The sequence below is a fragment of the Alternaria novae-zelandiae genome, assembly GCF_023758075.1.
Source record: "Alternaria novae-zelandiae strain BMP 2774 chromosome Unknown scaffold_1, whole genome shotgun sequence".
In the NCBI taxonomy this organism is placed as follows: Eukaryota; Fungi; Ascomycota; class Dothideomycetes; order Pleosporales; family Pleosporaceae; genus Alternaria; species Alternaria novae-zelandiae.
Genome location: NW_026056961.1, coordinates 968267 through 992721, shown reverse-complemented (window position 1 = coordinate 992721; position 24455 = coordinate 968267). Strand labels below are relative to the sequence as shown.

Below are 24455 nucleotides of genomic sequence, written 5' to 3'. Positions count from 1 at the left end.
CGATCATTGTTGGACCTGCATGCGCGACACGCTGCTCGCTCGCTTGCATCGTGACTGCCCAAGCCTGCCCAGGTGACCTCGGGAGTATCAACGCGACGACGTCATAACGTTGTGGTCGCTTTCGCGTACGTCGCAATGCATCCATGATCAGCAGTATTGGGTTTACGATTGTGGAGCCTGCGCGTAGGGAGGACGCCTAACTGTGCCGCAATGCTTTGCCCTTCACGCCGCACAACACGACGACTTCATTCTCTTTCTCTTCTTCCCCATCGTTATGTCCAGAGGCTCCGGCAATTATAGAGGCCGGGGTAGAGGCCGGGGATTCTGCAAGCCCAACGTCCGCGTGCTATACCACGACCGCTTCGAATCACCCAGAGAAGACGAGCACAATGTCAGCCCTGCATGGTTTGAGCGACAGAAGCAGCGTCCTGTCGAGAGCCATGACCCAAGCCTTCGCGACTGGCTTGCTACGGAGGTCGACGCATTGAAAGCATACCACGATGGCCACATTACTGCAGATGAGGCGGCATTATCCATGACACACCCAATATCCACCTCGCCTGTACCAGATCTAGGAGGCTATTCTGATCATATCCTGGCTGTTGATGACTTATGGGGACTCATCATAGACGCCCTCATGGAATGGCCGTCCAAGCGTGTCCCAGAGATCTTTACGCTACTGAATGCGATCGGAAAGGTGCCGGGTTACATCCACAAAGGCGAGGCTCTCGCTGGGGGGAAAAAGCTCCCATGGGCACGATTCTCGTACTTCGGCATGGCCTGGCACGAGAGGGCTCTCTCAGACATCCATCCAGGCCAAATTTGCCGGCAGTATTCCGAGTCAACCTTGGTCGAATTGGGACGGAAAACCTATTTGAAGATGAAGGACCTCGAAGCTCAGTTGTATGCGAACCACGTGTTTAGGGTCGACGGGAAAATGATTCGATTCATCATCTGGGCGCTCGAGAAAGAGATCGACCAGAGCGACGAGCAGCTTGCTCCAGATGAAGCTACTGGTTATGATCAAATCAAGCTTGACTGGCACATTCCTGCCGTCTCCTATATGTTCAAGTACAATGGGAGCGAAGTCTACGACGAAGTTGTGACTAAGGGATTGGGGGATTGGACAAGGGGTCAACTGCCAGATGAAGCAAGGGAGTTCCAGAATGGAGCTGAGCGATGGTTATTTTGGAGGAGACGTCTGGAGGAGTTGTCTCAAGAACATTTCGATGACGAGGTAAAGGCCGCTGCACAGGCAAGCTTGAAGTATATGTCATCGGTCATTTAGCGTTACGAGATTTTGTGAATGAAGAGACTGCAGCGCAGATTATGACAAGTACTAAGCGAGGGAGGTTACTTCCTTCGAAGCTGAAAAATTGTAGCTATTTTCAGCCCTGGTGAACTACAGCGAATCCTGACATACATGTGGGCGCGTTTGAAGAAGTGCACGCTATGAGAGTGCAGCCTCTTCGCCGTGTAATCGCTGGCAATTGAGCGCAGGGTCATTGGCTCACCCGCGGTTCCTCGCGAAGCGCAAGCCTCCCGCTACCAAGAACAGCACCCTCGGGAATTTTTGAAGAATGTATGGCACAGTCAAAATCCCGGACTCCCGGCCATCGATCATTCCATCTCCCTTCACCACCTCCTTGCGGGTGACTTCCTTAAGAATGGTACGACTCAGCAGCGAGATGTCCACCCCGATAGCTACACCTCCCGCATCCGAGACAGGCGCACGCTCGCCGACCCGACCGGTCACCACCCCCGGCGGTGATGACAATACTATCACCAGCGTTCTAGGAACCATAGCTATCATGTGCACCCTTTTCGCGCTCGTTTTGAGCATTTACGTCACCCTATCCGGCACACCCGACGAGTCGCAGATATACCCTATCTGCTTGTTGGAACTACCAGTTGAGCGCCTACTCGCTCTTACTAGCCAGAGGAAGCACTAAGCATATACAGTTGTTCATGATAATCCTTGTAGCTACCTCCGCCGCTTTCTCGAAACTCGCCTCTGCCACACATCCAACGACCAATCGAGTATTCCTAGCTCTTCCTGTACCCCTCTTGGTTCACCTTGCCTCCTATGGCATCTGTATCATTGTTCCCGATCCAGTCACACGCCTGCATGCGATATTCCTTGGGTTGCCCGTAAGCCTCGCCATATCAGACTGTCGCACGGTGTCCTAATGTCCGCAGTTTCTTCTATTCCTGATTTCGATGATAATTTTCATTGCTGTTTGCCCTTCAACTACCCCTAGAATTGGGGCTAGTTCGCTGGATTTGATGGTATAAGGCACAATGAGAGAGGCATTTGCGTTGAACTTCACGTTTTGCGGACTTCAGGAAGCGGGTGTTGCTGCCCATGAGTGTTTGTGCGTCCCACAATCTCGACAGGTTGTACAAAGAGCCATCTTTGCACTCACACTGGAAAGACGACGCACCGACAAGTGAGTCGATATGTACGTAGAGGTATTGGACGGCCGGTACACGTGGAGATTTCTTGCTACCAAGCTCCTTGACTTGACAATACTTCTCTTTTCAAGAGGACCTTATTGTATAAGTACATATAGATTTTAGAAGTTGTAAGTCTCTCGTTGCGATAGGTTATTGGGAGTACCATAGTACAGAAGTAACATTACCTACTAAAGTACAGCTTCGCGCACACAGCGATGTGAGTCAGAGGCAGAGTATATTTTCGCTACCAGATAGCACTGCCTTTAAAAATCTTTTCTTGTGCCAATTCAAAGACTCTCCGTCGCGTCCGGTCCTCATACATCTTTAAACATTACAATTATCTACACTGACCCTACATCGAATACCAACGACATGGCCCAATCGAACCCTACCGGAAGCTGCGACGCTTCTCAAGACGGCAGTACTAGCAGGGGCTTATCACCCTTCCTCTCGCTACCTGCGGAGCTTAGGGTAGAGATATATCGATTCGCCCTCGTATCGTCGGGGCCTATCGTGTTATCTAGCTACCCTACCATCAGTCTTCGGTCTTGCGATGACAAACCGGCTGGTGTTGCCCTGTTACGCACTTGTACGCGAATTCACGCCGAGGCAACGAATGTCTTATATGGCGAAAACCAGTTCCGATGCATATCCGAGATCATGACTTGCAGCATCCCAGATTACCTCCCCCGATCTAGTTTTCGTCATCTCAAAGAGCTCACGATCCCAGCACCGTTCCGGGGATACGTCGACCACCTTCAAAACCGGCTGCATCGGTTGTCGAGCGCATCTGACTACGATCTGCAACCAAACGCCATCAATCCAAGCCTCTGTCGGATGGATTTTTCACCAAATCAGGCGATCCGTCAGCTTCTCAATGCAATCGCCAACGCTCCGCATCTACAGCAGCTCAACCTTCTACTCGACGAAAGCCGCGTGTACGAAAGAACCCATCGAATCTCAATGGATGACTGGACTTATGAGAATTACAGCGGCTACAGCTTCATCAACAACGAGGATGTTTGGGAAGATCTCACAGGTCTATTACGGGTCAAGAAGGCGTTACAGATCACACTCATTCAGCTTAAGTATTCGATCCCGGATAGAAAGCAACTCGCTTCCAGAAAAACAAAGCGATTCTTGCGTGCTATGAGGTCTCGATTAGGGGTGTGGGATGTGCGTAAGATGTATTGGCATGAGATAGGTAATCTATGGGACGATCATAGAACTATACCTGCGGCGAGGGAGGAGCACAATCCCGATGAATGGCTACGGGCGGTTCGAACTCTCTTCGAAGACTAGCGGTGTCACTCATAGTATCCACGGCTCCTGTGGAAAGTACTAGGCTCTTGCCACGTTTCGCTGTCATACCGGAGACGAACGAGTCAAACAAAACTGGGCCCGTGAACAGCAGTCTTATATACTATGTTCTTGATTAAGCATCTACATTACAAGTCATTATCTATCCCAAGTATACCCAAAGTCGCGCTACACGAACAAAGGTCCGTACCCAGTTCCATCACCTCTCTCTATATCTGCCATCATCGGCTTCTCAAAAGCCACCCCGTTGTCAGCCTCGCCCTCGGTAACTGGCAGCGGCATCTCCCTCCAGTGATCTTGAATCCTCCTTGCACTCTCCAAAAAGCGATCCTGAAGCGCCGTGTACCCAGGTACGGTAAGCTGCCAGTCTCGCTTCTTGAACTCTCCATTAATCATAACATGCTTGATGTCGCCTACGTTCGCGTGCAACATAATGGCAGCGATCGGATCGGTCCAGCCAAGTACACTCGGAGCGCGCCCGTTCCATACCAGTAGGTCTGCTTTGGCTCCAGGTGCCAGGATACCAATGTCGGATCGTCGCAGTGCGAGCGCTCCGCTGCGAGTCGCGAGAAGGAAAGCCTGGTTGACAGACATGGGATTCTCGGCGGGAAGATGGCGTCGATCAACGACCTCGCGGTAGAAGATCTTCCTGACACTCTGGAGCCACAATCGCGCTTGTGTCAGTATATCCGACGAGAACGTGAAGTGTGTGTCGATGCCTAGAGCCGCTTGGTCCATGATGAGGTGGCTGTTTGGGTGCAGATGACCGTAGTGCATCTCAGACTCTGGGGTGGTGGATATGTAGTGATTGTACTGTCGCAGGAGTTGCGCGTCGGTCGCGCTGTGGTAGCTGGCATGTGCGAAAACGATCGGGATGGATTGGTTGAGGAAGTCGAATTCGTGCAAGACCTCGGGGAAGTTTGGAGCGCCATAAACACCGCCGTTTGCGTGCGTTGAAACCACGGATACGTTCTTCTCACTGGTAACAGTTAGTCATGTGCTCGTTCTCGTGGGGTGCGTACTAACATTGCTAGATCAAGAATTGTGCGCGTTTGGTTCCTGTTGGTGCTAGCGAAACCATCGTATGAGATGCCTAGCTTTGTAGGCGAGCTGTCAAAGCGCGCATCGTTGACCAAATCGCGGAAGAGGTCCACCTGCCCTTCGACGGTAAAGTTCGCGTAGTCTTGGAAGTAGTAGGCAAATTCAGTCCGAACACCGCTCTCGAATGTCGCGTTCAGCGCCGCCATAGCGTGCGCTGCGGACCAGGTGCAATGAGGGTAGTCCAGAATGGTAGTGACACCGCCATTCAGGGCCTCGTACAACCCGACGAGCTGGCCAATGTACACATCCTCGGGCGTGAAAAATGTATTGGCGGGCGAGTCGGTTCCATAGCGTTCAAAGTATCGCATCAAGGTCGTGTTCGATCCCAGGGTCTTGAAGGCCGTTTGCCAACTATGACGATGAGTATCTATGAAGCCTGGGGAGATGATGTCGTTGGTGGTATCGACGACCTCCAGGTCAGCCGGTAGAGTGCCATTGTATGATCCAGAGAAAACAGCGGTTATGGTGTCGTTCTCGACCAACACAGAACCGTTCCTGATAACATCGAGATAATTTGCAGAAGTGTCCCAGCCGATTACTGTCCCACCGGCAAACAGTGTCGCTGCCTTACCAAGCGAGACGCACGATGCGAACGCAAGGAGAGAAAGCCGGCCTGCACCACCAAAGATCATTCTGAAGGAGTTTGGTTAGACGTAACTTGGCTCTGCGGTTCCACCGCGACCAACAACTTATACTCCATCGTCTACGCGATCTGATCTCCCGTCTGCTCGATCGTATCGTAGATGCCGACTCTTGGCCGACGCGTGTGAAAAATGTTCATCGAAATCATCGCTTTTCCACATTCGATGACGTTCAGCCAAGAGCAGACCTTGGAAAAGCTTGGGAGAATCTTCACGATGGCCGCTTCGGCAGAGACGGAACACAACCGCTTAGGCCACCCGGAAGCAGTGCCCGGTGGGTGGACCACAATGCAGTGTTTTCCGCACACGCCAGAGAGCGGTCAGCCTCTCTAGTGCAAAGGTCACATGCATCCAGCACTGGCCCTTCTCCTGAGTGGTTAAATACCGCTGTTCCCTCCTCTTTTATTCTGCATACTTACCTTCTTGCGATGACCCAGCTCAAAGATTGGGTTCATCTAACAGTCTCGTCTGCATTGCACAGCGCGGTATGGGACTGTTACGAGCTTCCTTCGGGGATCTCGGCGGGGCAATTTTTGCTGGTCTGCTTTCGAGCTTTTCATTGATCCCACTACCCTGGTGGTGGATTGAGGAAGGGTTTTCGTGGAATTGTGTGTGCGCGCGCGCGAAGATGCAGGGGTGACGGCTGAAGCTACTTACCGCGATGAAGGCTCGCGAAGGTTTCGCAGTGTCGAGCTGTAACGGAGTAAGGTCGTAAATGTACGTAGTGACAGAAGACGCGAACGCACATAACTAGTGATCTAGTGACTTGGTCGCGCTCCACGGGCTTTGTGGCTTTGTACCTGCCAACTGGGTGTTACTTAGCTTGGCGCTGCCAGATGGGGCGCCCATCGCTATCTCGAGATCGTTGTGCGACCACCAAACCTTCGATGACTGTACGCGCACCTATACGTCTGGCGGTATGGGCTGAGGGCCAATGAGCAAGCATGTACCATGATCTAGGAAAAGTTTTGCAGTTGGGGTCGTGGTTCTGTCTCGAATATTGCGACATGCGGCCATCTGGAATGCGCCGAGCCTGCAGCGCCTGCACCACCCGAGGCCAATAACGACTTCACCTTCGCAAAGGACCGACCTACCCGAATATCAGTCGCCTGATCTCCTCTGTTCTCGCGATGTCATGTTGCCGCATTGCCGCCTTGCCGCCTTTATCCAAGCTGCATCCTTCATAGGCGCGCGTACTCTTCGAGGAGTCAGATGACGTATGAAGGAGATCTCATACAGGCGTCCCGGTATCTCGGCACCTCCTTACAAACGCACTACTAATGCCCAGGTTCTCTAAGTGCTTGAATTCACCAAAGGATCATTTCAACTACAACGAATCGCACATCCGATCATGAAAGACACCTTACCATCAAACCGCATAACGCTCGAGGTCCACAACAACATACCGTGGCGGTACCTTTACATACCCGGCCTATACGCAGTTCTTCTTGGAGGTCTTACATTCTCTCACTCGTTTGATTACTGGACGATGGACCCTTATCCGGGTAAGGCCATCGGTTGCTCAAACATTCTCGCCGGCGTTCTGGGTACGATACTAGTCTATATTGGTATCGGCGCTTGCATGGGCTGGTACTTCTTTAAAGATACACATTTTCGACGTGCGGTCGAGTTAGATCCAGCAATAGTTGACGTTTCCGGGATGATCAACGAGGAAAGATTCTGGAGAAGCATTATACAACGCTATCCGTGGCGCTATGCCCAGAAACTTGGTCTATCGCTAGTTCTCCTCGCTCTGTTCATCGTAGCTTATGGAGCGAACATGCATCGCATGAACTCTGGATCAACAGTCTGGACAACGATCCTTCCGATTCGATTTGGTATCATGCTAGCCATTATCCTCAAACTGGCGGGTTTCGTCCTCTGCATGGGATGGCATGTATTCAAAGATATAGAGACAGGCGATACAGAAGATCAAGAAGAGTTAGGACCTCATAGGACTCACAATGTCTCGACGTTGGGTTCCCCGAATGTCACAACCTTCGCCGACCCCTTCACTCATCCATACTTGAGCGCTGTTCCTCCTACAATATGTACTGGTTGTACATTGTATAGTGCTTTCGCTGCCTCGGGCGTACTTACTCCTGGCGGGCCCATGGCTGTACGCCCTTTCGTATCATTGGCAATCGCTACTTGCCTGAACATTTTTCTAGTTGTCTTCGAATTCATGTACAATTACAAAAACCGTGTGTCCGTCATGCAGGAAAGGATGACTGAGATCGATATGCGCTTAGGAATAGATAGCGACAGGTCTGGAAATGTGGAAGAAAGGACTCAGCACTCGCGCACGACCTGACTTGTATCGCTATGGAGGCAAAGGGGGCCATGATGGACTCCGCGAATGACATGGATCGTCTACGCACTACTTAAAGGGTCATGAAGAGGCGGACTGCTTCTACACTGTTCATGGCGAAGACATTCGATGTGGGCATATCCTGGGAAGTACACAGAGTAGGAAATGCAACTCATGATCAAACCACAGTTCCACCTCGTGGAAACAGGATAGTCTGCATACTCAAGTATTGAGGTCAGTTCGGGCTGGAATAGACGCAGTAGTAGTGGTAACTCGTGATCACCTGGGCGAGACAGATTGAGCAACCATTTGGTAACGGCCAGCTAAGCGCTGCTAGACAAACGCGGCGAGCACTCAAGTCTTCGGCGCGACCTACCTAGAGATGGTAGTATAGTACAACTCCAGATCTGCGAAAGCAGACACGTCGCAGACGTACGCTTGGATGCTTGCAGAAGCCTCGGCCGAGCTCCATCTCAGCACGCTAGCTGTCATCGCGCGTTGTAGCCCGCACCCGCCGAGAGCGTACATCGCTTTCGTTTTGGCCGATGCATGAAGCATTGAGGGTGATCTCCATGGCTGGTGGTCTGGTTAGAGTTTCAATGCAAGCTTGTCACAAGAGTTCATCACGATGTGCGACGTGAGGGGCAGTACCCGATGTCGACACCGAATGGCAATCACCCCGCACGCCCGCACGCCCGGTGCCGCAGATCATGTACCGGTATATAGATGTACCAAAAGTACATATCGACAGCTCCTACCGTATTATTGAACGCGCGAAGCCTTTTTATTGTGAACCCGTATCGCTATAATATCTCACCATGCCGCTGCCCACTGAAATCGTCCAAAACCTGAAGCAGACCGTTGATGCAGCCTGCGCGGATCCGAAGACATCTATCCCAGGAACTAGCGTCGTTGTTGTAGGGAAAGATGGCGAAGAACTCTTTGCGCACGCCGCTGGCCAACGTGGTGTCGCAAGCAACGAGAACATGACTCTCGACAACGTGTTTTGGATCGCATCTTGCACTAAGATGATCGCCGGGCTGGCTTGCATGCAGCTAGTTGAGCAAGGACAGCTACATTTGGATGATGGAGACGAGATAGAGAGATTGGTTCCGGAGCTGAAAGAGACGAAAGTATTGCAAAAGGACGGTAGCCTGGTGGACAAGAAGAGGAAGATAACACTGAGAATGCTCTTGACGCATACCGGTACGAGGCTGTCTTCGCAAAATTGAATCCTCTCACTAATCATGACCCACAGCTGGCTTCGGCTACACGTTCTTCAACGAATCTCTGTGTGCCGTATTGGACGGGTTTGATGAGTTCTCTGGGGACGTCAAGGACATACTTCAGCCGCTGACCTTTCAACCGGGCGAGGGCTGGCAGTACGGCGTAAACATCGACTTCGCTGGCCTGGCACTCGAACGCAAGACTGGCATGTCGCTGAACGACTACTGCCTCAAGAACATCTACGAGCCGCTAGGATTGAAGAACATAACCATGTTCCCCAACGAGGATATGAAGAAGCGGCTGGCGTCCATGCATCAACGGAACCAAGATGGCAGCTTGGTCGAGCGAGACCATCTACTCCTCAAGCCCTTGAAAGCTTCGAGCAACGAGATTGGCGGCATTCTGAACAGCGGAGGCGCAGGTGCTTTCGCAACACCATCCGACTATGCGCGTAAGTTGCCCATAAAGCAACATGTATACGACACCACTGACAGAGTTTAAGAAATCATCGCAACGCTCCTCAACGACGGCAAGTCGGCCAAGACCGGCGTCCAACTTCTCAAGAAAGAGACGGTAGACCTCATGTTCACGAATCAGATATCACAGTTCCCCGACTTTGGTCGTCAGGGAATCCCAGCGGCCAAGCCTGACCTCACAAACGCTATTCCAGACATATACCCAGTGGAGGGTAAGCCTCCTCAAGGCTGGGGTCTGACGTTCATGCTGTCCAACGGAGGCCCGACTGGTCGGTCCAAGAGTACTGGGTTCTGGGCTGGGCTCCCGAACTGCTGGTGGTGGTGTGACAGAGAGAAGGGAGTCGGCGGGATTGTTTGCAGTCAGATCCTGCCGTTTGGCGATCCCAAAGTGCTTGGATTGTGGTTCGACGTTGAGACGCAGATCTACAAAGCCTTGGAGGCTTGATCGTATGTCATGTTGGGTGACTCTGCTTATGCAGTCGGTCCGTTTTGTTTTGTCGGATTCGGCCGGATGGACGTGATCGTCATTGTCTTCATATTGAAACTCGCGTCAAATTGCACCCTGAGGACCGGCCGATCTCCTTGCTCTCTTGGTTCACTCTTTGAGAAACGTCAAAACCGTAATGTTGGGTCGAGAAACCTTGAGTTGTGCTATGAGTGTAGTGCACATCACACCCCCACATCTTTTTAGCGTCATGTGTGCCATACAGGGTTGCATATGGGCGAGAGATAAGCCGTGAACGGATATGGCGCATGAACATGTAAAGAACTTGTCGTTTGAACTGCGATTCGAGCGGTCTTTCGTGCTGGCTGAGACGTTGAAACCCGTCCGTGGCTGCCTGTGTGGGCCGATCCGATGCTCGTTCTCCGTAAGTAGCCTGCCTCGAAAGTTTCGGAACAGTCCGATCGCCATTCGAGGGACCAATTATAACAAGGATGGCTGCAGGCTCAGAGAATAGTGCCTAGGTGAGACCGAGCGTCCGGTACAAGCTGTCCCGTGAGCTGTCTGGATGCCGTTACAATGGAAGAGGCAGTGCTTCCTTTGGGGAGAAACAGGCAACTCAAGACAAGGAACATATGATGGAATAGCTTCGATCGACAGAAACGGCCGTGCAGCATCCATAATCGTCAGTGATGAGCCGGACTGGAGCTTGCGTTGAGCATCGTTGTGCCCTGCCACGCGTTAGCTTTCCCCGCATTTCTGTGTTGGGATGTGGGTCCTAGCCGGCGACGCGGGGTGTGCATATCAGCAACGCACTTGCCTCTTTGCATAAGCAGACCTCTCGTGCTTTTCCCTCTTTTCGACTGACAATCCGAGCAGCAGCCATGAATTTCGTGGACGTGCAACCAAAGTCGTTCCTCGATTATGCCTGGACGTCGCCATCTTCGGGGGCGATGGCAGCCACCAAACCGTCCAAAACGAGTCGGAAACAGAACAGATGCTGCGACCAATGTCGAAAAGGGAAAAGAGCGTGCGACGCCGCAATTCTAGAAGACACTCTTTTAGAAACGAGCAAATCTGGAGCAACCCCTACTGTGTTCCATTATAGTGGTAAGACACGCCTTCGTCGATGGTACCTAACGCGCAAGCTAACCTGTCAGATGTTTATGGGCCGCTAGCTTCGTGCGGTAATTGTGAGAAGACAAAGAAGAGCTGCACATTCGAATGGCTGCGCTCACAACGCGTATCGCAAGCTTCGCAACCAGTGTCGACGACTTCACCGCCAGCGAAAAGGCGCCGCACAAGAAGCAATTCGACCAGCCGAGCACAGAAGCCAAACCTATCGTGCCAATCCAGCGCAACCGTGAAACTAAAAGAAGACCGGCATCCGCACGGCGATGACCTTCTGTCCCATACTACGCCCGTGGAACTGGGCGTGACGTTTGGAGATTTTCCGTGTGGCTCATCCATGTTCACCACCGATCCTACAATCGCATTCTTTGAAGAACCATCGCAAGTATTCGAGAAAGAAGGGACCGGAGATGAACCAGAACTCGCTGGAGGGTTTGCCGAAGAAAGCTGGACTATACTCGGTTGCGACTCTGGCAGAGGCTCGTCTCTGAAGACAACATCGGAGATCAGCGATGATAAGCGCGAACGCGACAGCCCCTCTGAGAGTCAGGACACCAGCAGCATAAGCCCAAGTAATCCGCCTTCTACCATATCGGATGGAACGATCGCTCGTACTAGTCTCAAACGGCGACGCTCTAGCTCCTCAGCATCAATCTCAAACGGTGCGCAACCTTACCCAGTGATATCATATGCCAGCGATCTTCTTTCATCAAGCAACAATGCGTATCTGACTGAAAGCCTGCTGAGGATCTATCATGATAGTTTCGAAAACGCACTTGCATGCTGGGTCACAGAAAGAACCTGTCCCTACAGTGCAAAATCGGATAACCTACTAGCCACAAACGCTAAGCCTGATTGGAATCGAATCTATCACAGAGTGGTGCGCCTCGATAGGCTAGCCTCAGCCATCAGAGGGCGCAAGCTTACTCAAACGGAAGACCGCGCAGCATCTAGAGCTCTAGACTTGGCGGTCTTTTCCTTCGCTTCACAATGGGCACAGTCCAGTCCCAGAAGCAGAACGAAGTACCCGTTCCACAGCACTTCGACCGATGGTGGCAGTAGCGTTTTTGATAGCATCGAGGACGAATGCGCACCGGCTGGCGTGAACTTTGATCGTACCCTGCAGATATCAGCGTGGCATGAGGCCCGCAACGCACTGCAAAAAGCCGGTGAAGTGGAGTCCTTCCGGGTGGTACTTGCACAGATCATTTTCGCCCTGACACAACGGCCTGTGGAGGCAGAAGGGGCTCAGGACGAGCAGAACGCTCTTTCAAAGACCGAACTACTGGCGACCGACGCCTGCACGGAAGTCCCGATGGAACAGACCCCTATGCTTTCGACCGATCAAGACGTCGATGAGTGCGCAGATCTGATGTCGAAATTGGATCTCGCTATTGAGTCCGACGGACCTCCTGTACATCTTGAATCAGGTCTTCGACTCATTCACTCGTTGAGGTCGCGCATGACCATGTCGAGAGAAGCGCGGTATAGCAACCCCGGATCAGGGCGCTCTGCACGGCAACGACGCTCGCCCGTTGTGCGTCTTGAAGACGCTGATCGTGCGACAGTGGACCTCCTGTTCTGGGTCGGTGTCATGTTCGACACGCTATCAGCAGCCATGCACAAACGACCACTGGTGGTGTCGGATGAAGATAGCGATGTAGTCATGAGCGAAAGTATGCAGATTGAGCACTCGGCCCAACAAGCGGCAACACCTTCCTCGACAGACGATGGACTGTGGGACGACTACTTGTTTTCTCGGCAACAGCAGAATCCAGAACATGCGCCCACAAGATGGCCATGCTCATTCGATGAAGCCGCAGCTGCGTTGTGTGACGCAGCCCCAGTCAAGGTGTTGCTGTTCAGAAGAGTCTGTCGGATCCAGACGCTTCTCACAAGAAACGCACGAGGCGCGAAGGTCGAAGAGGCTGTCAGTGCCGCAATGGACGTGTGTAACCACTGGGATGCGCTGTATGCGCCCTTCGTCCGAGACTGCATACAGAACCACGACCGCCTTCCACCGCGCGTCCAATCATGGTACGTATGCGTCACCGGACACTGGCACCTTGCGACTCTCCTTCTTGCGGACTTGATGGAAGTGGTAGACGAATCAGAGCTTGGACTTGAGGAAGCGACACATCAACGAAACATCAGTGCCTTCATCGCGAAATTCCGCGAGAACCAATGCCGGGTCCTGTCAGACCTAGCGAGCTGTGCATGCCCGCGAGAAGACGCATCATTCGCACAGTCCGAGTTCCATTTCGCAGTCAACGAAGGCGCACTGCTGACGGAGCCATGGACTGTAGTGTTGATTCGCGCGTTCGCCAAGGCAGGCGTACTGTTGCTTGAGTCAGATACTCTGCTGCCGTCAGACCTAGATCGAGAGGATGCTTTTCAACGCGCGGATGCTTGTATTAAGGCGTTATGGTTTTTGGGTAGAAAATCGGATATGGCCCTTTCGGCGGCGAATATCTTGGGAGAGGCGTTGAAGCTGCGACGCAAAAGTGCGCAAGATCGGGTTAGCGACATGAGCGTCTTTTTGGAGAGTGAGCTGTGGCATGATTTGGAAGGGGCGTTCGAGGTGGACTGTGAACTATAAGCCAGCCACAATGTACTATTTTCGTGACCATGATACGCAACTTGACAAGATGAAGTGAAAGAGTGAGTACTGAGATGGATTGAGCCTTGGAGGATGCGCGAATGGCGCTTAGACCGAAAAGGCAAATCACGTGTTCTCGCGTCGAGCAATGGAACTTTGGAAGGAGCGATAAGGAGATTGGACGACGGTCAACCGCGCCACATTCCATTGGTACGACTGCTGCTGCCATCTGGACCAGCGTGCGATGTCCAACTGAGACTCGCTACATAGCAGATGTGCCCACCGTCTACCTAGCATCAGCTGCCCCAGCCTGCCATACAATCCTCGCCAATCGCGCTAAGACGCGTCCACGGATGCAACGGTCTGCTAGCCGACCTCCCATCTTTCCCACACCCACGTCATGGGCCTTCCAGCGTACGCCTCCAGACCAATTGGGATTTGAGCTCCTACTGATACCAGAACAGGTTATGGGACACGATTAAGAAGCACGAAGAAAGCGTACCCGTCGCGCAGCTCGCCGAAGAGCATCACCGGCGTCATGGCAGATCACTCCGCATTGCTGTCGACGAGGCCGATTGGCGCTTCAACAACCTCACGGTGCAACAAGTCTACACCATACGGGAGAGTAAGTAGTACACGTGTCGTGTCTGCTCTTGTCGTGTCTGCTCTTGTCGTGTCTGCTCTTGCTGACAGGACCAGCCTCCAACGAGTACGCCTACCAAGGCATCGAGAAAGCCATGTTCTACCGTATCTGCCGCCTCCTCACCCTAAACATTCAGCTTATATTTGTGTTCGATGGCCCCGGTCGACCCTGGAAGCGGGGAAAGCGAGGTGGGCAACGGATAAACTACGAAGAGCAGCGCTTGCTCAAGGAGATGCTTCAATACTTTGGGATCCCATACCACGAGGCCCCGGGGGAAGCAGAGGCAGAATGCGCCCGTCTGCAGATTCTGGGCATGGTTGACGCTGTTTGGTCGCAAGATTCTGACTGTATCATGTTTGGCTGCACCCTCTGGCTACGCGATCACCGTGTCGCGAAAGAAAAGGGCACGACAGACAGGTCCAAGGAGAACACCAAGAAGAATGGGAAATACGCCAGCGTTGTACGAGCACACGATCTGAAAGAGAAATATGGCCTAGACCGAGAAGGACTTGTGCTCTTTGCTATGCTTGTAGGTGGGGACTACGACGTGAAAGGTCTACCACAGTGTGGGCCGGCTCTAGCCTTGCAGGCAGTCAAGCAAGGACTCGGTCGGCGGCTCTGTGCCTGTCGAGATCAGATGGAGTGCGGCATGTGGACTGTGGAGCTGGCCATGTTCCTGGAGCGGAGTGCTCGCGGGCGCGCTATCGAAATTCCGCCAGCCTTCCCAGACTTCAAGACCTTACAGAAATACTACAAACCGAAAGTCACCAGCGACACAGATTTACTTAGCAAGTCGCGCCTCAACCTTGACTATCTTCGCCCGATCCAGGAGCTGAAGTTGCTTACACTTACCAGCGAGCGCTTCAACATATGGGGACGTTTATACATGAACTGGGTTGGGCCTGTGCTGCTGACACGAAGCCTGATAGCAAGAGATCCATCTCTATCGCAAGAACTGGTCCACGGCATCAGGCTCACAAAGCAAAAAGCGAAGAAGAACGACAACGAACTGACCATGAGCACTTTCGAACGTAAGCTTACCTTTTCACCCTTTGGCGTCACTACCCTGAGCAGAGCCGACTTCGAAGGTGAGCGCTTAGGGTGCTGGAACGGAGACAAGCAGACCTTGTTTGACCCAGAGCATCGTGTCGAATGCGAATATCCCGAGTACTGGCTGCGTAAAGTTCTTCCGCCGGACGTACTGGAACCGCTCCCTGCACCACCAAAGCGTACGCCAAAACGCAAGCGACCAATAGCTGAAGTTGGGGAAGACGGCGAAGCCTCAGGCATAGCTAAGCGAAAACGTACGAACAAAAGAGACGATATATCCGCTACCCGGGCTACATACAGTGCATCCCCCAGGAAATCCAGAGGACCAGCTGCAAAGCCCAAGTCTCAAGATACGCAAATGACGCCCACAGCACAAAAGATCTTCGATTATATTGCACTCTCGGACTCTGAAGATGAGGATGGGCTTTCTCTACCAGCCAACGCTCGCTCTCAAGAACCTGCATTGAATCAGCCGACGACATCTCACATCATCGATCTTGGTTCGCCTGAGCCGTCAGATCAGGAGAACGATTCACCCATTTCGGATCCTTTCCGAAATCGTGTAGCAAACACATTGCCATTCGATATCCCAGATGAAGAAGACGAAGAGCTGCAGTTAGCTTTGCGGCTAAGCATGCAAGATCAAGGCGCCAAGATACCCCCAATACAAAGGCCTTCCACTTTACCGTCTTCAAATCGTGGCAGATACGAAAGCATCTTCGCAATGAGAGAAGCCGGCAGAGATGTACACGGGGCCTCTGTACCTGCTTGGTCGCTTGATGAAGCACTGAGCGCGGCCGTGCCCTCCAGAGCTTCTCAAAATCCCCGACGAGTGGAGAATGAATCGCGCATATCAAGCATGCCAATGAGGGGTGTTCACGCAGGTCTTATAGGAAGGGAACCAGTCGACCTACCTGACTGGTCGCGCCCTCCCCCACGCGCTAATCTATTACCAGTGTCTGCAACGCTACCTTCGAATCCAAATACAGAAGATCAAGTTACACCATCTCCTGCACCTACCGCAGCTGAGATACGCGCTGCTCGGCTTCGACACTTCGCAACGACACCTCCCGACCCTGCCAAGGACGCAAACGAGCCACGTGATTCTTCGTTTGCTGTCATGCCAAACAAACAACCAACAAGTACTTATAAGGTACCAGTGGGGGTTGAGTGTATTGATCTGACGGATGACTGAGCAGCAGATTTGTCTCCACTCATCATTCACATGTTATATACCAAGTACACCCACTGTTACCACTGTTATACGAGCTATACACGAATAAGTGAAAGCTGTGCCGGTTGAATGCTTACATGCATAGCATCACACATCGCCTGGGCTAAATAGCTCGAAGGTGAATGGCTGTGGCTACTGGACTCCCTCTGCGATCATTCAATGCAACCAGGAACTCTCCTGTTCGTTGGTGGCAACGCAGAGCCATGGAGGATAAATGGGCTACCCAGTAGTCTAAATGCGTTTATACAACTATAGACCTCAACCGAACATGGACTCATCATCTGCCACATACCAAGACGTTGTTGACCGCGTACTCGCCGTCTCTACACTCACGGAAGCACCACGGGATGAGCCGACGTGCTTTGTCTGTGGTCGAGAATATGGAAGCATCGGTGCAGGCGTCGAGACACATCTGGACTTCCTCAGCCAACTACCGGGAGCATACAGGAAGACCTTCCTCGAACAAATTGTCGAACCAATCCGGACACCATGTGGACATGTCTTCTGCCTTTCTTGTCTGAGTGTGTGGTTCAAAAGAAAGCAAAAATGTCTTTGCCCCATGTGTCGCGAGCCGATTGAGATTCCCTTCCTCTATGAACTAGAGAACACAGACGACGGTCGACACGATGTCGGCATCCAGGGCCTCTCTCTAGCCCTTCATATACCAACATCTCTGGCAAAGGAGACGTTTCGAATCATCAACCTGCAGATTCGAGAACTGCTCACCACTACCGCGCCGATGCCGTTCCAGTGGAATGCAGCAGCCATGATCCACGATTTGCCCATCATGATGATCAACGTTGCTCGTCGCTTCCATTATCAGTCGTTGAGAAAGGAAGGGGTACCAAAAGACCCTACTTATATGAAGCGACACAACCCAATCCAGCTCGTAACGGCTGAACCTCGGTTCAACGATCTCAAGTCTCTCGGGCGCCCTGACGCACCACTAGCCAAGCACACAGATGCTTTTGAGATGTACCGGCTCGTGTGCGACCGTATCAGGGATCTTGAGGGCACAGTAGGAGACGGCTGCGGTCGATGCGCAAACTGGGAGGCTCTAGCGCGGGCATTGATGTGCAGAATCGTTCGAGAGAAGATGCCTCAGGCCAACGGAGGTGTCGGTCGGATGCGTTGGCGGCACTATGTGTGGTGCGTGATCAAAGCGGTGTTTGTATGGCAAGCGTACTGCGAGCGCGCACGTAGGTTGATGTGCCTGCGTACACAGCAAGTGAGCGTTGATACTACAAGGACAGAGGAGGGCGTCCGAATGTATCAGGTGGGCTGAGAGGAGTCTGATTATCAAACCATCATCTAGACATGGCGTGAAGCATTTCTCGAAAATCGTTCACATTTCGTCAGTTAATGTGCCATATATGATGTCCGTGATCTCATCATGCTGTATTGAATCCTGTGAATGGAAGTTTGTCCTATCCATTTGCGAATTGTTCACGCCTTAGCCAGAGACACAACGCGAATCTTGGACCCTACGCGAATAAGTTGGTCTTCCACGCTCGTTTCATGTCCACCCTTCTCGCGCAGTGAATCCCAATAAAGCCATCCGTAGTGTTGGGTACGTGATGAACGGTGCCACTTCGTATGGCCTTCATCGGCGATCGCAGTAGGCTGTGAAGCCGTTGCCAAAGTTCCCTGTCGGAGCGGCCTTCAGATGTCGATATCACAGCTCTAGTCAGGACACCAATACCACCTGCCCACTGCCTGTAACTTGTTTCGCAAAGTTGAAGAATGTGTCTTGCCGCCATTTTCAGTGCTTGTCCTTCAGTGTGTAGCCTCCCTTCATCGCGGCAATCCATTCCCAGCAGCACCACTCGCGCCACTACCCCCACTCCCAGAACTCTCACCACTCCCATTCCCCGCTCTAACTCCCATCCTCGCACCGGGCTGCCTGGCCAAAGCCAACCTCAACGGCTCCTCTCTTCCCTGCCCAACAATCCCACCACCGCTCGCAACCGCCGTTCCGCTGCCACTCCCGCTTCCGCCGACCATAGGGCCTCTCCTCAGTAGTTCATCAAGACCTAGATCCCGCCATGTCGGCTCCTTCTTTGTCTGTGTCGCTCGCTGGATGCCGAATGCGGCGTGTTGGTCTGGGACGACGTCGTCTTCGTCTTCGGGGTTTACGGGTTGGAGGTGCGGCGGGATGTAGATGTCTTCCGGGGTGAGTTGGGAGGAGGTGAGATTGGTGAATTGCTCGAGCAGGTCGGCGTGGTGCGACGAGTGCATGTGGAGGTAGGTTGCTGTTGAGTCGCGCGTCTGTGGGGGTTAGTATGGGGTTAGTTTCCAAGGCGAGAGGATCTTCAATTACCATTCTGAAGTTGCGCTTCGGGTTTACAGGTTCGGGCAAGGGTTGTGTAGTATATTTTTCGCTCTGTGGTTGTACCGTCGTGTTGTGCTGGTCAATGTTTGTAGACGCGGAATCGCGCCGCGTTAGGACTGAATGGCGCACTAGCCTAATTTGGATGCCTTTGAGGATTACGCATATTATGCCTTAACCTCACTCCACCTCAGTGATCTTCTCTACAACATTATCCGTGAAATATATCTCCTCAGCTGCTGTACTGTGTGTGTTCTAGGGGCGAGAGGATGATTGATGCCTACACACTCGACTACACACGAAGCCCCTGTGCGCCGGATCAGTAACAGCACTATCAGATTGCCGATCGGTTCATCGAGTCGATAGAGGCCATTTACTCCGTCTTGTCATGGAATGAAGAAGGTTTCCTCAACTGTCCGCGTCAGGGATGGTACCAAGCTTCCAATGAGTACCCGGTACCTACGTGGAGAGGTAGTCACGGATCATTCGCTTTTGGAAGCATACCTACCTCAACCAAGATGTCATCTTCGCGTCCCGAATTTTGGATGCAACGACTCAATGAAGCAATAACACAATCCTGGACGGCTATAGTGATTCACGATGCGCGTTACTAGCAGCGACTCGCCCTGTTTAGTTTGCCGAGGCCTACTCCGCAACTCCACGCTATGGATAACACGTCATAAGACCCGAACAGTCTCTGTCTCTAATCCACTAACTAGCACCTCCTTTCTGCGAGATCTTTGTTCCCATCTTCTCGTCAAAGTTTGCCTATTTCGAATCCTCTGAGCATTGCAGGATATAAGACTTCCAGTACACTATTCACCGAGAAAGCACCGTTCCGCATTCAATCACGATGGCCGAGGGACGCTGCAACTGCGGAAGCATCAAAGTTTCCATGCCTTCCATGCCTGAGCAGTCCGCTATCTGCTACTGGTATGCATAATCACTACAATCTACACCGGCATCTTCATACTGACCGTAGAAGCGCCAACTGCCGCCGCGCAGGAGGAAGCATCGGATCAATCGTATACATCCTCGACAGTCCCCAAGTCACAATCAACGATCCGAACAAGTATCTCAAAGACTACCGGGACAACGACACGAAGAGCGGGAACCCTATTACTCGCCAATTCTGCAGCAACTGCGGGTGGTGAGTTGATGGCCCATGTAGCATTGGGGAGAAGTCTAGCTAACTAGATAAAGCCCAATCACGTCTGTACTGGCTGGCGATAAGATTGCGTTGAAGGGTGGACTGTTTGATAAGATTCCCGCTCCGGGGTTTAAGTCTTTTGAGCAGGAGGAACCGAGCTGGATGAAAACTGTCTAGAGCTGGCAGAGAAAGACACGATTGGGAGCTACACATCAACAGCTGATGCTATACGAGCAGAGATAACTTGATACTTGGTCCCGAGAAACGTGCCATGCTAGACTTCAATGCCTTCGGCATATACTCAAAACCTGCCTTTCGACTTCAGTTCGTAGCCCATCCAGTGCATCTTCTCTCGATAAGGTTCTTTTGCCTTCGATCTTGTTGTGGCCATCAATGTAATACATCGAGAACCCAGGCCGGTCGACATGCTGCCCTATCACCAGGTACACGGTCTGTGGGTCGAACGTCGGGTACTGGTGAGCGCCGACGATGAAACATAGGTTCGCTGCTGAAGCTCAACAACCGGCCCATACCTTGTGGTAAGAGCAACAAATGAGGGATAGGGGAGTTAGCGGAGCGACTTACTAACTAGCTGTTTCTTTTCTAGAGCCGACATGTCTGTTTCGATTTTCATGAGTTCAGTAAGGCGAGCACGGAGCTCTTCATTTGCTGTAGGGTTGGTCATAATCTCGCTCATCGTCATTCGGTACAGTGAACTGGTTTACGGAGAGTGGCGGCTTGGCTGCGTTCTTATATCGAACCCGGTTTGCTACTTGACTTAGGTGATGCTAGCAATCTTCCATGCTTGTCGCACGTCAAAATATGTCAGATATTGTGTCCAGGAACGAGGACTACGTCTTGTTTCTCATGCAAGAACTTGATTGCTACGTATATTAAAAGGCGCTTGCTGAAGCTAAAGATTGCTCTGTACTCGGTGGCAGTCCGACTCATTACTCGGTATGACAGATCCTCCATGGCATCGTTTCTGGCGTTGGGTTGGCCGGCCCAAGCCAGGACCACGCTGTTGGAGCGCGACCCGCATGATGCAAGTATCGCATTAGCTGAGAAGTGGGTATCAAAACACCATGAATGCCATACGACAAAGTCATGGTTTGTCGGCTGAGGATCTCGTTTAGGTAGAGTAGGAAGGCGCGATGTTCTCATGCCTCACGTGCGCCATTCAACCGACTCTCCCGGCGCTGAAGCTAGCCCTCCCCACATCAACCCACTCTGCCGGATCATCTATCTCATCAAACGACGGTAACAGCCCCAAACCTCACTGGCCTCATGCATCCCCAAGACAATCTAGATGCAGGCGCAACGCAACCGCCAAGCAGCCAGCACGTTTCAGTAACAGGGGTTTCGAAGATCATTACTCGTGATTACTCGTGAAACGTGGCTTCCTATCTCGCGCGATTAATTCTTCCGACGTCGAAGATGTTAACGTCTGGCTTCTTTGATCTTTCTTTTTTTTTCGGCATCATTGAGGAAAGAGAGTAAAGAGAGTAAAGAGCTTGGAAGATGGTCACAGCAACATGGCCGCGGCGACGGCATCTGCCCAGTTATTTAGCTGTCTCCACAGCACTTCTATGCGCATCGACTGCCAGAGCGGAACTTTTCTACACTGCACGCAGTCCCGTTATTCAGGACGGCCTTATCAACAAGCCTGCAACAGTTTGCCCCGTGGCTCAGGATGGCTACACTTCCGATACCTTCCCATGGACGCATAACCCTACATGCGTAGACGTCATGCTACCGAGTGAAGCGAACGAGAACACAGGATCAGGTGCTCAGCAAACATTCTGCGCCTACACCAATGTCAACTACAACAACGGTCGCGGAATCAGCTTTGTTGTGAGTCCAGAGGTCGCGGCTAGCGTGACCATGGAGACGTTTGGCATGGGCATTGGGGGCATGGAAGGCCAAGTGGGAGAAGAGATGGGTATGTGGGAGGTAAAATATGCGGGAGAGAAGGGCAAAGGGTTATTTGCGAAGAAAGATATCGCCGGGATCTTTCCAGGCGAGAGCTTGATTGTGCAGACTCCTGTGCTGTTCGTCGCTAAACAGATACTGGAAATACCGGAGATGCCGAGGCCACAGCTCGTGTTGAAGCAGGCAGTCGACCAGCTGCCGACAAAGACTAGAGATATGGTCAAGAAATTGGACGTTAATGTGGATGGCACCGTCGAAGACATCGTCGTGACGAACGGCATTGCTGTGAAGTGGCCATGGGTTGACGAGCTGCCCCAGCTTTTGGCGGTTATTCCCGAGGTTGCAGTAAGTCATGGCCGATAGACTTTCCTTTACATATATGCTAACTTCCATAAAGCGCATCAATCATGCTTGTCGACCGAACACTCTATGGCGTTTCGACGACTACACCCTCTCATTTGAAGTCGTCGCTCTCAGAGACATCAAGCCCGGGGAAGAGATTACGAGAAGCTGTGAGTGACTGTCCGCCGGAGAACATTCTCAAACCTTGAATCTAATCACTCCGTAGATGGCTTCGAAAAACGTGCTCGCCGGCGTCGCGTGAAGTCTATAGAAGCGAACTTCGGTTTCACCTGCATCTGCCCTCTATGCACCGCAGACGACGACGCAATAATGGCATCCAACGACCGCCTCTCGGAGATCAAAGCCTTGAAATCCGTTCTACCCACCGACCCAGAAGACTCGCCGCAGCTTCTCGGCTTGCTCCCCAAACTCATTGAGCACCTGGAAGAGGAAGGGCTCCTAACCGAATTACCCCAGTACGAAGAGATCCTAGCGTACACGTGGAGTAGTTTCGGAATCGAGGATCGAGCGAAGTACTGGGCGGGCAGGGCGCAGAAACATTGGGCTGTTGTAGCGGGTAAAGAGAGTTGGGAGCAGAGGAGGTGTGGGGAGTTGGAGGCGAATGTTAGGGGTCATCAGACTTGGATGACGTGGAAGGGTGATCCTTGGGAGGGTGTTGGTGAGGGGCATCCGTGGGATGAGAAGGAGGGCGATGGACATGATCATGATCATGAGCGTGGACATGAACATTAGGTGGTATCAATCCTGTACCGTAAAAAGAAGAAATGGTTTCGAAGGGAAATACGGGGTATTGGTAGCGCTTCACGTACTGCTTTGTATCTCTAACGCATTCATCATTTGCATCGCACAAGAACAACTTTATCGTAAACAACTCGAATCTACCATTGTCTTACTCAAAGAACTTCCCATCTCCATGTACACGATCTAGTTTCCAAACAAGCGTCTCGATTTCCGTCTCGCCCCAACCATCCTCTTCAGCAGCCTTGCTCACACCATCATTCAGCGCCTTCACAAAGGTTTCGTCAGGTACACCCGCAAACTCATGCATAGCCATCCACGTCGACGGTTCGGGATGCGGTTCATCTGTCGTCGGCAAGCCCTTCAGAGCACGAGACTGCGCATTCGTCCTCGCGTAGAGGAGTTTGAAGCGTAGTGTGCGCATGTACTGCGGTGACTTCTCAAGCATAGAAATTTGCTGGAGCAGTGACATCAGTATTGAGCCCACATGAAACTGCTCACTGGGTGTTTTACAGGGGAAACATACCTTTTGGAAGAACGCAGTGACTTGTTCTTCTGCGGGCTGCTTCTCAGGTCGGATACCCGATGAGATCACATACTTCGGCCGACCTCCTTCGCCCTCCTCTCTCTTCGGTGTCTTACCCACGATACCCAGGTAACTAACATCCATATCCGCCAAATCATAAATCACACCACTACCAGGCAGCGCACTACTCTTGAACCCTATATTCTTAAACTCAGCACCCAGCGTAAAAGCCAAATCTTCCATGGGGTAGCAGGCAAGGAACGGCTTTGAATTTTGCTCGTTACCAATAGGTGAGGACTTGTGGATATCAACGAAGCGGAAAGCAGAGTCCACGCCGGATGTAGAGACTACTTCGGGAATGTGCTCGTTGTCGTACCAGGCGAGAAAAGTGGGCTCGGAGAGTATGTCGTGGGCGGTTGGCGAGATGCGGGAGCGGACGAAGAGGATGCCGGGGCCTTGGATTACGGATGTGGACATGGTGTTGCGTCTTTGAGGTGTCGAAGCTGAGAATTTGAGCCGTTGGATGTTGGGCAGAGAGGAAGGGGAAGACAATACGACGCGTCAATAAATGTTGGCTTTTGGTGTGGGGATGTAGGTCTTGCGGCGCCTTTCCAGCGCTGGGAAAACTGTACGCAACGCAAGTAGTAGCATTGGAGTATCGGGTATACATTGCCGAAGTATGGCTAACCGATACCCCGCCTGCGTCTATTCGATAACATTGGCATCCCATCGCAATTGGAGATGAAGATGATGCGTCTTGGTACCCGCTATGCTGCCAATGCTGT

The 24455-nt window shown here is 52.1% G+C and overlaps 9 protein-coding genes across 9 annotated transcripts; 6 read left to right on the top strand and 3 right to left on the bottom strand.

The window, feature by feature from the left end:
* Positions 1-274: 274 nt before the first annotated feature.
* Positions 275-1288, top strand: J4E88_000303 (uncharacterized protein; the record flags this gene model as incomplete). The annotated part of the gene is made up of 1 exon (XM_049393982.1): positions 275-1288. The coding sequence occupies one exon, from the start codon at positions 275-277 to the stop codon at positions 1286-1288; it is 1014 nt and encodes a 337-aa protein (XP_049259811.1).
* A 2657-nt stretch (positions 1289-3945) lies between these two features.
* J4E88_000302 (uncharacterized protein) lies at positions 3946-5510 on the bottom strand (the record flags this gene model as incomplete). Its single annotated transcript, XM_049393981.1, has 2 exons — positions 3946-4756; positions 4804-5510. 2 exons carry the CDS (start codon positions 5508-5510, stop codon positions 3946-3948), a joined length of 1518 nt encoding a protein of 505 aa, XP_049259810.1.
* A 3138-nt stretch (positions 5511-8648) lies between these two features.
* On the top strand, positions 8649-9978 carry J4E88_000301 (uncharacterized protein; the record flags this gene model as incomplete). Its single annotated transcript, XM_049393980.1, has 3 exons — positions 8649-9036; positions 9089-9508; positions 9560-9978. The coding sequence occupies 3 exons, from the start codon at positions 8649-8651 to the stop codon at positions 9976-9978; spliced, it is 1227 nt and encodes a 408-aa protein (XP_049259809.1).
* A 1465-nt stretch (positions 9979-11443) lies between these two features.
* Positions 11444-13705, top strand: J4E88_000300 (uncharacterized protein; the record flags this gene model as incomplete). Its single annotated transcript, XM_049393979.1, has 1 exon — positions 11444-13705. The coding sequence occupies one exon, from the start codon at positions 11444-11446 to the stop codon at positions 13703-13705; it is 2262 nt and encodes a 753-aa protein (XP_049259808.1).
* Positions 13706-14058: 353 nt separating this feature from the next.
* J4E88_000299 (uncharacterized protein) lies at positions 14059-15760 on the top strand (the record flags this gene model as incomplete). The annotated part of the gene is made up of 4 exons (XM_049393978.1): positions 14059-14066; positions 14170-14330; positions 14399-15652; positions 15711-15760. 4 exons carry the CDS (start codon positions 14059-14061, stop codon positions 15758-15760), a joined length of 1473 nt encoding a protein of 490 aa, XP_049259807.1.
* Positions 15761-18426: 2666 nt separating this feature from the next.
* J4E88_000298 (uncharacterized protein) lies at positions 18427-18870 on the bottom strand (the record flags this gene model as incomplete). The annotated part of the gene is made up of 1 exon (XM_049393977.1): positions 18427-18870. One exon carries the CDS (start codon positions 18868-18870, stop codon positions 18427-18429), a length of 444 nt encoding a protein of 147 aa, XP_049259806.1.
* Positions 18871-19814: 944 nt separating this feature from the next.
* J4E88_000297 (uncharacterized protein) lies at positions 19815-20115 on the top strand (the record flags this gene model as incomplete). Its single annotated transcript, XM_049393976.1, has 2 exons — positions 19815-19894; positions 19947-20115. 2 exons carry the CDS (start codon positions 19815-19817, stop codon positions 20113-20115), a joined length of 249 nt encoding a protein of 82 aa, XP_049259805.1.
* A 1517-nt stretch (positions 20116-21632) lies between these two features.
* Positions 21633-23138, top strand: J4E88_000296 (uncharacterized protein; the record flags this gene model as incomplete). The annotated part of the gene is made up of 3 exons (XM_049393975.1): positions 21633-22388; positions 22441-22555; positions 22612-23138. The coding sequence occupies 3 exons, from the start codon at positions 21633-21635 to the stop codon at positions 23136-23138; spliced, it is 1398 nt and encodes a 465-aa protein (XP_049259804.1).
* A 157-nt stretch (positions 23139-23295) lies between these two features.
* J4E88_000295 (uncharacterized protein) lies at positions 23296-24147 on the bottom strand (the record flags this gene model as incomplete). Its single annotated transcript, XM_049393974.1, has 2 exons — positions 23296-23601; positions 23671-24147. The coding sequence occupies 2 exons, from the start codon at positions 24145-24147 to the stop codon at positions 23296-23298; spliced, it is 783 nt and encodes a 260-aa protein (XP_049259803.1).
* Positions 24148-24455: the final 308 nt, after the last annotated feature.